This window comes from Oncorhynchus mykiss, chromosome 10, assembly GCF_013265735.2.
Source record: "Oncorhynchus mykiss isolate Arlee chromosome 10, USDA_OmykA_1.1, whole genome shotgun sequence".
NCBI lineage: Eukaryota > Metazoa > Chordata > Actinopteri > Salmoniformes > Salmonidae > Oncorhynchus > Oncorhynchus mykiss.
The window spans coordinates 78632076-78644472 of record NC_048574.1 but is presented as its reverse complement, the minus strand read 5'-3'; the positions used below and the strand labels follow the sequence as shown (position 1 = coordinate 78644472).

The 12397-nt window shown below is 39.8% G+C and overlaps 1 protein-coding gene across 1 annotated transcript; it reads right to left on the bottom strand.

The window, feature by feature from the left end:
• Positions 1–979: 979 nt before the first annotated feature.
• On the bottom strand, positions 980–10313 carry LOC118966657 (C-type lectin domain family 4 member M-like). Its single transcript, XM_036989399.1, has 6 exons — positions 9989–10313; positions 4909–5004; positions 1708–1872; positions 1445–1587; positions 1156–1256; positions 980–983 (listed from the first exon to the last, which is right to left on the bottom strand). The coding sequence occupies exons 1-6, from the start codon at positions 10089–10091 to the stop codon at positions 980–982; spliced, it is 612 nt and encodes a 203-aa protein (XP_036845294.1). The 5' UTR covers positions 10092–10313.
• Between the last annotated feature and the right edge of the window lie 2084 nt (positions 10314–12397).

Below are 12397 nucleotides of genomic sequence, written 5' to 3'. Positions count from 1 at the left end.
GGGAAAAAGGGAACAGGTGGGAAAAGGGGTGACGAGGTAGTTAGGAGGAGACAAGGAACAGCTGGGGGAAAGAGGGGGAGAAAAGGTAACCTAATAACGACCAGCAGAGGGAGACAGGGTGAAGGGAAAGGACAGAAACAAGACACAACATGACAATACATGACAAACACAGTCCTCCTTCCGATTTGCTGGGGTGTCACCATCATTCTCAAGCTGCAGTTTGTGCCAATAACTACAGGGTAAACAAGACAGATAAAATAATGAATAAACATTTTGATTTGTCACATGAGCGAAATAGAACAGGTGTAGACTTTACCATGACATGTTTAGTTATGGGTCCTTCCCCAACAATGCAGAGTTAAACAGTAAAAAATAAATCAGTAAAACATTTGCTAAATAAAAAATAAAAATAGTAACAAAAAAAAAGTGACTAGGCAGTTAGGACAGAAAATAAACAGTAGCACAGTGTAGCACAGCGAGTAGCACACAGAGTAGAACAGTGAATAGCACACAGTGCTATTCAGTGTGAAGAATGTGGAAGTGTGTGTGGATGTGTTAAATACTATTTCTAGGGGGTTTAGGGTTAAGGTTAGAATTAGTATAGGATTAGGGTTAGGAGATAGGGTTAGTTTTAGGGTTATGTATACATGTATGTGTGTATTTGAGTATCAGTGTAAGTACAGTGGGGCAAAAAAGTATTTAGTCAGCCACCAATTGTGCAAGTTCTCCCACTTATAAAGATGAGAGAGGCCTGTAATCATCATAGGTACACTTCAACTATGACAGACAAAATGAGAAAAAAAATCAAGAAAATCACATTGTAGGATTTTCTATGAATTTATTTGCAAATTATGGTGGGAAATATGTATTTGGTCACCTACAAACAAGCAAGATTTCTGGCTCTCACAGACCTGTAACTTCTTCTTTAAGAGGCTCCTCTGTCCTCCATTTGTCTCTATCACACCTGGATGGTAAAATCTCACCTTGCAGTCATAGGATTATGAACAACCCAGAGAATCAGTCCTACTCCTTACACTGAGGTGAGTGTTATTAGAGCAGTAGTCTGTTACCTTGGGATGGTCAGTGTTATTATAGAGCAGTAGTATCTTATCTTGGGGTGGTCAGTGTTATTATAGATCAGTAGTCTCTTACCTTGGGGTGGTCAGTGGGGTGCCGTCCACCCATTTCCAGGTCCCCTCAGTAACAGAGTCAGTCAGACCAATCCAGGCTCTCTTAGTAAGGCCAAAGAGAAACTCCTGTTGGTGAGAAAGATACTGATATTGTCAACTACTATAGACTACTTGTGTTAAATACTGTAAGATGCATTACTGACAAAGAGATGTTTGATCATAACCCCCCCCCCCCCCCCCCCCCCCGCCATATCTCTCTCTCTCTCTCTCTCTCTCTCTCTCTCTCTCTCTCTCTCTCTCTCTCTCTCTCTCACCTGTTCCATATCACTGTTTACGATCACCAGATCTGCTCCTCTCTCCAGACAGTCCTGTCTACTCTCCCTCCAGGGTTTTTTCACTGTAGACAGGAAGTACCAACTGGATTCAAACTTCTGCCAGCCTTCAGGACATTTTTGTTCTACAAGACAAAAGCATGAATTTCCATCTTATTATTCTGCACCTATTACTGAAGAATACAAACATAAGTTTACTGCATATTAGATATGTGTTGTTATGATCATTTATCAGGTTAACTCACTCAGATTAGAGAACTTTGACATGAGATCATCTCTATCCTTCTGTAGCTGGTCTCTCTCTTTAGTCAGGGTGTTGTAACTGGTCTGTAGCTGGTCTCTCTCTTTAGTCTTAGTGTTGTAACTGGTCTGTAGCGGGTTTTTCTCCACAGTCTCATTGCCTCTGTTGTCTGGAAAGCATTGATACAACCCTTAATTCACTATATTGGCATGCAGTGTGGACATTTCACCAGTAAAACATTATGAATTATCATTGATTGCCTATTTTGAAATGCCTAACGTGGAGGTGTTAAGGATATAACATGTTTTATATTGTTTTTGAGATATGTGGATATTGTCAGACATTGTAATCTGAGGATGCATGTTAAGCATATATATTCAATATATCTTTTTTTTTTACCTTTATTTAACTAGACAAGTCAGTTAAGAACAAATTCTTATTTTCAATGACGGCCTAGGAACAGTGGGTTCCTGAACTGCCTGTTCAGGAGCAGAACGACAGATTTGTACCTTGTCAGCTCGGGGGTTTGAACTTGCAACCTACCGGTTACTAGTCCAATGCTCTAGCCACTAGGCTACCCTGCCACCCCTATAAAGATATTCAAAAGGGGCCATCTGTTTGTACAAACTTTGATTGAGACATGATGATGTCATAAACAAATATCACTCCACCACTGGTTACCAAAGACATGATTGACATCAGGAAAAGAGGACAGACTATCAGCTGATCATTGATGTTGTTGATTGATGTAAATCTGCTAGTCAGCTAGATCAATCATTCTTTCACTGATCGGGATTTAATCTTCAATGCTCTCAAATAATAACTTCAGAATACACAGTATACCTTCATGGTCCTGCTTTGAATTACATTCAGTTTATAAAGGCTTTTATACAGCCTACCTCATGATTTCATAAGCACTTCATAAATGTGTTATTTAGCATCTTTAAGTATATGTCATGCTTTATAAAGGGTTCATAAACATGGCCTAACTGTGTGACAATATCACCCATGTCAAGTGTGACATGACCCACTATGTTGAATATGTAACACACATATAAAGGGAGACATGCTGTGCTGAAGGAAGAAACAGGCTCTAAAGTTAAGTTTAGATGACACCTAATCTCGTTCCCAGACACTTCCGCCCAAATGGTCAGAAGGTCTGGTGGACCAACGCATCAAACTTGGCCTTCATTAGTTAGGGATTGGTTTAAAAGTACATTTTAAGAAGAGAAAATAGGGCTTAGCCATGATTATGACTTTGTGGCTGTGTTAACTAGTGACGACCAGGGGGAAAGTATTTGCTAGCAACGGACATGGCCTAATGGCAAATATTTTACTCAGTAAGGTCACTTACATATAATTCTATGGTCACTCCCACTAAGGCCAACTTTGAATGGTTGATATCCCAGGCTTATACTGTGCATTCAGAAAGTATTCAGACACTTTCTTACAGCCTTATCCTAAAATGTATTAAATTATTTTCTCCCCTCATCAACCTACACACAATACCCCATAATGACAAAGCAAAAACAGTTTTGTAGACATTTTTGCAATTTTATTATAAATAATTAAGCAGAAATATCACATTTACATAAGTATTTAGACCCTTTACTCAGCACTTTGTTGAAGCACCTTTGGCAGCGATTACAGCCTTGAGACTTATTGGGTATGATGCTACAAGCTTGGCACACCTGTATTTGGCTAGTTTCTCCCATTTTTCTCTGTAGATCCTCTCAACCTCTTTTAGGTTGGATGGGGAGCATTGCTGCACAGATATTAAGTCTCTCCAGAGGTGTTTGATTGGGTTCAAGTCCGGGCTCTGGCTGGGCCACTGAAGGACATTCAGAGACGTGTCCTGAAGCCATTCCTGCGTTGTCTGTCATGTGCCTTTTAGGTAGGAGTGGCTTCCGTCTGGCCACTCCACCATAAAGGCCTGATAGGTGGAATGCTGCATAGATGGTTGTCCTTCTGGAAGGTTCTCCCATCTCCACAGAGGAACTCTGGAGCTTTGTCAGAGTGACCGTCAGGTTCTTGGTCACCTCCCTGACCAAGGCCCTTCTCCCCCTATTGCTCATTTTGGCCAGGCATCCAGCTCTAGCAAGAGTCTTGGTGTTTCCAAACTCCTTCCATTTAGGAATGATGGAGGCCACTGTGTTCTTGGGGACCTTCAATGCTGCAGAAATATTTTGGTACCCTTCCCCAGATCTGTGACTCGACACAATCCTGTCTCAGAGCTCTATGGACAATTCCTTTGACCTCATAGCTTGTTTTTTTTGCTCTGACATGCACTGTCAACTGTGGGACCTTATATAGACAGGTGTATGCCTTTACAAATCACGTCCAATCAATTGAATTTACCACAGGTGTACTCCAATCAAGTTGTAGAAAAATCTCAAGGATGATCAATGGAAAAAGGATGCACCTGAGCCCAATTTCGAGTCTCACAGCAAAGGGTCTGAATACTTATGTAAATAAAGTATTTATGTTTGTTTTTTTCATACATTTGGAAAAAAATATATTAACCTGTTTTCACTTTGTCATTGTGTGTAGACTTGATTCAATATTTTTTTATCCGCATCAATTTTATAATAAGGCTGTAACGTAACAACATGTGAAGACGTCTGAATACTTCCAGAATACACTGTAGACATGGTTTGTGTACTCAAGTGTACTCAATGATCGGCTATGAAAAGCCAACTGACATTTACTCCTGAGGTGCTGACCTGTTGCACCCTCAACAACTACTGTGATTATTATTTTTGTTGGCCATGCTGGTCATTTATGAACATATGAACATCTTGGCCATGTTCTGTTATAATCTCCACCCGGCACAGCCAGAAGAGGACTGGCCACCCCTCATAGCCTGGTTCCTCTCCAGGTTTCTTCCTAGGTTTTGGCCTTTCTAGGGAGTTTTTCCTAGCCACCGTGCTTCAACACCTGCATTGCTTGCTGTTTGGGGTTTTAGGCTGGGTTTCTGTACAGCACTTTGAGATATCAGCTGATGTAAGAAGGGCTACATAAATACATTTGATTTGATTTGAAGTAGAGCTGATGCAGTTTTTTTGTTTTTGTTGTCACATTATTGGCAGTGCTTGACTTTGACTGAAATAGGTTTCAGTACGCAGTCCCAAATGGCACCCTGTTCGCTATATAGTGTACTGCCATAAGTAATGTGCTAATAGGGTGTCATTTGGGCCTCACTCACAGAAAGCCAGCCTCAGGGAAATGTTGAGAGTGACTTGTAGAACACACAGCACTCCTAAACACACAGCAGCCAGCCTGTAGGGTCTTAGTCTTCTATCTGCAGAGAAACACAGGCAGACAAACACACACCATCCTACATTATAATAACAGAACAAACATCATCCTACATCACTACTGACTATGACTTGAATTCTGAGAACTTAAACACCCCCCCCCCCCCCCCCCTCCCCCACTCAATTTAGGCTTGGTAGCGACCGTTTGCTCAAGAGTGCTGTGCTAATTCTGATATACAGGAAGCTACCAAAATTACACAATATAGCTAAAGCATGACTTAAAGAGGATATCTGTGATGCTGCTTACATTGTTGGGACTTTGAAAAGTATTATTCATTCTTCATGAATGTAATTTATAAATGCCTCATGAGCTTAGTTTTACTTACTGAACCCCTCAGGACCCCAAATATGAGCTTGTTCTACCACGGAATTGTTAACAAACACTGTGTAACCTCAGATGGGTAAAATTATCATTTTGATCTCATGGATGGACAGTCCTTGCATACATTCTGTAGCTATGAATTACATACAGTACCAGTCATACATACTGTAGCTCTGTCTATGAATTACATAAAGTACCAGTCATACATACTGTAGCTATGAATTACATACAGTACCAGTCATACATACTGTAGCTATGAATTACATAAAGTACCAGTCATACATACTGTAGCTCTGTCTATGAATTACATACAGTACCAGACATACATACTGTAGCTCTGTCTATGAATTACATACAGTACCAGTCATACATACTGTAGCTCTGTCTATGAATTACATACAGTACCAGTCATACATACTGTAGCTATGAATTACATACAGTACCAGTCATACATACTGTAGCTCTGTCTATGAATTACATAAAGTACCAGTCATACATACTGTAGCTCTGTCTATGAATTACATACAGTACCAGTCATACATACTGTAGCTCTGTCTATGAATTACATACAGTACCAGTCTTACATACTGTCATGACGTTGGCCTGGGGGTAAGGTTTATGACAGTCATAAATACCTCTTCCCCCCTTTTTCCGCTCTCTAACCTACTGAGGTTACATTTAAAAAACCCTTGGTTAACATAGAGATTCTGGGAACGTCCGAATGTGGGGGGAAATGAACTATATTCTGGTAATCTGAACAATTGAACATATGCGGTGGTACTTAATGAATATGATGTCAGTTCGGTTGTCATCTGAGACATTCTCATCAATGATGAAATGACATGAACGCTATAGTGGAAAGTCTACACATCAGAGTTATGGGATTCATATGGAATTGTTGTTCAATTTAAATGTTTGAATATTATTGTTTGAAATTATTTGTGATGGGATGAAATGTGATTTTAGCTTCTAAAATGTGAGATGTGGGTTTTCAGAAGATATTGCTGCTCACTCAGTGGCCCGCCCACGTGAAGAGACAGAGGTTGTAAACTATGACACACACCCCTTTTCTCCCTTCCTATATAAGCCCTTGACGACAACATAACTTCCTGTTCCGGGTACGTTAGGATGACGATCCGATGTCAGAATGGTTCAGAATTCTGAATGAAGCCAACCTCCGCGTGAGCTTTGGTTGCGAACGGTATGAACTTTGAACTCTTATTAACTACAGAAGTGATACCTGCTAGCCGTTGAGTTTGCAACAGCAGCTAAAAACGTGGGCTAGGAAAGGACAGACAGAGTATCCCGTCTTCCACCCAACGACGACACTGTAACGTTTCCCGTTCACCACCAGAGACACTCTTCAGGACAAAGGACTCTGTTGGGCAACACGGCCATCCATCTACAACCAACCCATCAAAGCGCAGCTCAGAGTAAATATTTATTGCATTTTCCTTTTCCAAATGGGCGGTAATTTAGAATGCATAAGATACTGTATTTACGATAGAGTAGCTGCCTACGGCCCGATAGAGACATCGCTTCTCCCTTTGTTCTTCAGTCTTCCCGCTCTTTCACTCAAACCCAGCCCTTTCCTTTGTGTAACCAGCTGTCATATCTGTTCCGTCCGCTAGGGACGTTTTCCTTCATGACGTAATTTGTAATCACGTTATGATTAATTGTGTGTATGTGAATTATGTGTGATTAGTTAGGTATTTAGTAAATAAATAATTTAACCCAAATTTGTATTGCTGATTCAACTTGTTAGCCAGGGTTCTTGCAGATAACCAAGAATTTACAACTTTCAGATGAGACTGTATTAAGACGATAATTGATATTGACAGCTATTGATGTAAAATATTACTAGGTCTTTAAGAGTTTATTCAGAAGTTAATAGCTCTATAAATATTATTTTGTGGTGCCTGACTCTCTAGTTAATTACATTTACATGATTAGCTCAATCATGTGATATTAATTACGGAGAAATCATTTTATAGAATAGCAAGTCATATCACATAATCCGGCATAGCCAAAGACACAACAATACTGTAGTTCTGTCTATGAATTACATTCAGTACCAGTCATACATACTGTAGCCCTGTCTATGAATTACATACAGTACCAGTCATACATAGCTCTGTCTATGAATTACATACAGTACCAGTCAGACATACTGTAGTTCTGTCTATGAATTACATACAGTACCAGTCATACATAGCTCTGTCTATGAATTACATACAGTAGCAGTCAGACATACTGTAGTTATGTCTATGAATTACATACAGTACCAGTCATACATACTGTAGCTCTGTCTATGAATTACACACAGTACCAGTCATACATACTGTAGCTCTGTCTATGAATTACATACAGTACCAGTCATACATACATAGTTCTGTCTATGAATGACATACAGTAAATGTCATACATAGTCCTGTCTATGAATTACATACAGTACCAGTCATACATACATAGCTCTGTCTATGAATTACATACTGTACGAGTCATGCATAGTTCTGTCTATGAATTACATACAGTACCAGTCATACATACTGTAGCTCTGTCTATGAATTACAGACAGTACCAGTCATACATACTGTAGTTCTGTCTATGAATTACATACAGTACCAGTCATACATACTGTAGCTCTGTCTATGAATTACATACAGTACAAGTCATGCATAGTTCTGTCTATGAATTACACACAGTACCAGTCAGACATACATAGTTCTGTCTATGAATGGCATACAGTACATGTCATACGTAGTTCTGTCTATGAATTACATACAGTACCAGTCATATATACTGTAGCTCTGTCTATGAATTACATACAGTACCAGTCATACATATATAGTTCTGTCTATGAATGACATACAGTACATGTCGTACATAGTTCTGTCTATGAATTACGTACAGTACCAGTCATACATAGCTCTGTCTATGAATTACATACAGTACCAGTTATAGATAGCTCTGTCTATGAATTACATACTGTACGAGTCATGCATAGTTCTGTCTATGAATTACATACAGTACCAGTCATACATAGTTCTGTCTATAATTTACATACAGTACCAGTCATACATACTGTAGTTCTGTCTATGAATTACATACAGTACCAGTCATACATACTGTAGTTCTGTCTAGGAATTACATTCAGTACCAGTCATACATACTGTAGCCCTGTCTATGAATTACATACAGTACCAGTCATACATAGCTCTGTCTATGAATTACATACAGTACCAGTCAGACATACTGTAGTTCTGTCTATGAATTACATACTGTACCAGTCATACATAGCTCTGTCTATGAATTACATACAGTACCAGTCATACATACTGTAGTTATGTCTATCAATTACATACTGTACGAGTCATGCATAGTTCTGTCTATGAATTACATACAGTACCATTCATACATTGCTCTGTCTATGAATTACATACAGTACCAGTCAGACATACTGTAGTTCTGTCTATGAATTACATACAGTACCACTCATACATATTGTAGCTCTGTCTATGAATTACATACAGTACGAGTCATGCTTAGTTCTGTCTATGAATTACATACAGTACCAGTCATACATAACTCTGTCTATGAATTACACACAGTACCAGTCATACATAGTTCTGTCTATAATTTACATACAGTACCAGTCATACATACTGTAGCTCTGTCTATGAATTACAGACAGTACGAGTCATACATACTGTAGTTCTGTCTATGAATTACATGCAGTACCAGTCATACATACTGTAGTTCTGTCTATGAATTACATGCAGTACCAGTCATACATATATAGTTCTGTCTGTGAATTACATACAGTACCAGTCAGACATACATAGTTCTGTCTCTGAATTACATACAGTACCAGTCAGACATACATAGTTCTGTCTATGAATTACATACAGTACCAGTCAGACATACATTGTTCTGTTTATGAATTACATACAGTACCAGTCAGACATAGCTCTGTCTATGAATTACATACAGTACCATTCATACATAGTTCTGTCTATGAATTACATACAGTACCAGTCATACATACTGTAGTTCTGTCTATGAATTGCATACAGTACCAGTCATACATACTGTAGCTCTGTCTATGAATTACATGCAGTACCAGTCATACATAGCTCTGTCTATGAATTTGTAAACAAACACTTTGTAGCCTCAAATTTGAGCTCTGTCTATGAATTGGAGAGTGGTTACATTTCTGCAGCGTACATTTTTCTGAGAGTGGTTACGTCTCTACCGGAAAAAACAGGCAGGTCACCAGGTGCACAGAGCCTGTTTCAGGTTACCAGACCCTCAGCTGTTTACCAATAAGAGTGGTGGGGTGTCCAGTGTGTCCATTATTTTCAATTGACTTTTTTAATAGTTCTACGTAGTTCAATAACTGAATTTAAACAATAAATTGAATTGATGCATTTCAGTGTATGTGACCCCAGGAGGTTGTAAACCCCCGGCTCTGTACCAACTGAACCACACAGAAGACAGAATAATAGAAAATGAATAAGGGTTTTTCTATGATGTGCTATATAGTGTGTGTGCATGTGCCAGCATACGTGAGTGCGTTCGGTTTGTGCGTTCATACCTGTCTGCATCTGTGTGTGTGTGAGAGAGAGAAAGATAATTCTTTGTACCTGAGAGATGGGTCTCAGTCTTCAGGCTCCTCGTTGCTCTATTCTGGTTTTCTTCATTAACTTTGTTTAATTCAATCACCTGTTTGTTGATGTAGTCGGCCATCTTAACTAACCGTACCGAATATCAATGATGACCACAATCAATTTATTAATCAACTAATTCAGTCTGACTGACCTGATATTGTGATATATATGATTTTAACTTTTACTTATAGTATTAACTTACTAATGAATCCCTTTCTACCTGACTCCTAATGGTAATATATACTGTATGATTCTAACTTCAGTGACTAGTAGTTGAGTAGTTGCTCTGATATGCGTCTCCATTGGTGTCTCTGTTGTCTGTCTGTGGTGCACTGCAGTTGAAAGAAAGTTTTAAGTATCCGATCACTTTCAAGCAGGACGTCATATTTCGCAATAACTATATGTGACATGGTTCATAAGGAAGTGACATTATGGCTCACACTCCTTGACTCACATTCAATCAGGAAGCTGGTAGACCTCAGAAATCGTTCCTTTATTTTTTAATCTGTGCCTTTGTTCTTCTTATTATAAAAGTTATTTATGATGATAATTAATAATGAAATTGAAAAAAAAAATACTTAGCAGAAGCATGGGAAGTCACATGACATGTTGCTAATAAAAAAGAGGTAGAGAGAGAGATTTGTGTACAGCCTACAAGAAATGCTACATAATGAACTGTACATTTTAAGATTGACAACAGCTATTGAGTTTTATATACCTAATTTGATTTGTGTGCGTGCATGATTCAGTGTGTGTGTGTGTGTGTGCGTGTGTGTGTGTGTGTGTGTGTGTGTGTGTGTGTGTGTGTGTGTGTGTGTGTGTGTGTCTTTCTTTCCAACGTCTCGTTCATAGAGCAATTCTACCAAAACATATAATCGGTCTTAAGATAGAGTAAAGAGTTCCTTCAACAGCAGTACCTACAAAGAGCCTTTTTCACAGATCCAGTACTGTGGATTTGAACACTGATAGTCCCACCCTTCTTTGTAGCCTGATGACCAGTAAGGTATCACCACACAGTTCTCCACTCCACCACCAAAAGGGCCTCCACTCCTCCCAATACCTGCAGTAGAAACAACACAGTTATATTGGCCACTCTCTCAGAACCCAGAGTATGAACAACACAGTTAGACTGACCACTCTCTCAGAACCTAGAGTATGAACAACACAGAGTTAGACTGACCACTCTTTCAGAACCTAGAGTATGAACAAACTGACAGACTGACCCTGTCACTAAACCGGTCTCTTTCTTTAGTCAATGTAACACTCCTCTAACTGGTTTTTGTCCGTTTTCTCTTGATCTCTCGTTATGCAGCTGGTCTCTCTCCCTCTGTAACTGGTCTCCCTCCCTCTGTAACTGGTCGTTCTCCCTCTGTAGCTGGTCTCTCTCCCTCTGTAACTGGTCTCTCTACCTCAGTAACTGGTCTCTCTCCCTCTGTAACTGGTTGCTCTCCCTCTGTAACTGGTTGCTCTCCCTCTGTAACTGGTCTCTCTCCCTCTGTAACTGGTCTCCCTCCCTCTGTAACTGGTCGTTCTCCCTCTGTAACTGGTCTCTCTCCCTCTGTAGCTGGTCTCTCTCCCTCTGTAACTGGTCTCTCTACCTCAGTAACTGGTATCTCTCCCTCTATAACTGGTTGCTCTCCCCTCTGTAACTGGTTGCTCTCCCTCTGTAGCTGGTCTCTCTCCCTCGGCAACTGGTTGCTCTCCCTCTGTAACTGGTCTCGCTCCCTCTGTAACTGGTCTCTCTCCTTCTGTAACTGGTCTCGCTCCCTCTGTAACTGGTCTCTCAGCTCAGTAACTGGTTTTGGATCGTCCGGCACTGGTATCTGTCTGTACACAGGTCAATGATACCTCTACTTGTATCTGTCTGTACACAGGTCAATGATACCTCTACTGGTATCTGTCTGTACACAGGTCAATGATACCTCTACTGGTATCTGTCTGTACACAGGTCAATGATGCCACTACTGGTATCTGTCTGTACACAGGTTAATGATACCTCTACTGGTATCTGTCTGTACACAGGTCAATGATACCTCTACTGGTATCTGTCTGTACACAAGTCAATGATACCTCTACTGGTATCTGTCTGTACACAAGTCAATGATACCTATACTGGTCTCTGTCTGTACACAGGTCAATGATACCTCTACTGGTATCTGTCTGTACACAGGTTAATGATACCTCTACTGGTATCTGTCTGTACACAGGTCAATGATACCACTACTGGTATCTGTCTGTACACAGGTTAATGATACCTCTACTGGTATCTGTCTGTACACAGGTCAATGATACCTCTACTGGTATCTGTCTGTACACAAGTCAATGATACCTATACTGGTCTCTGTCTGTACACAGGTCAATGATACCTCTTTTATTTTATTTTTA

Bases quoted from the DNA above. Each gene is read 5' to 3' on its own strand.
- LOC118966657 (XM_036989399.1), bottom strand. From the start codon at position 10,091: ATGGCCGACTACATCAACAAACAGGTGATTGAATTAAACAAAGTTAAT. The intron at 5,005-9,988 runs GTACAAAGAATT...GTTTCTCTGCAG, and splicing joins GACTGAGACCCATCTCTCAG to ATAGAAGACTAAGACCCTAC. The intron at 1,873-4,908 runs GTGAGTGAGGCC...AATGCTTTCCAG, and splicing joins TTCCCTGAGGCTGGCTTTCT to ACAACAGAGGCAATGAGACT.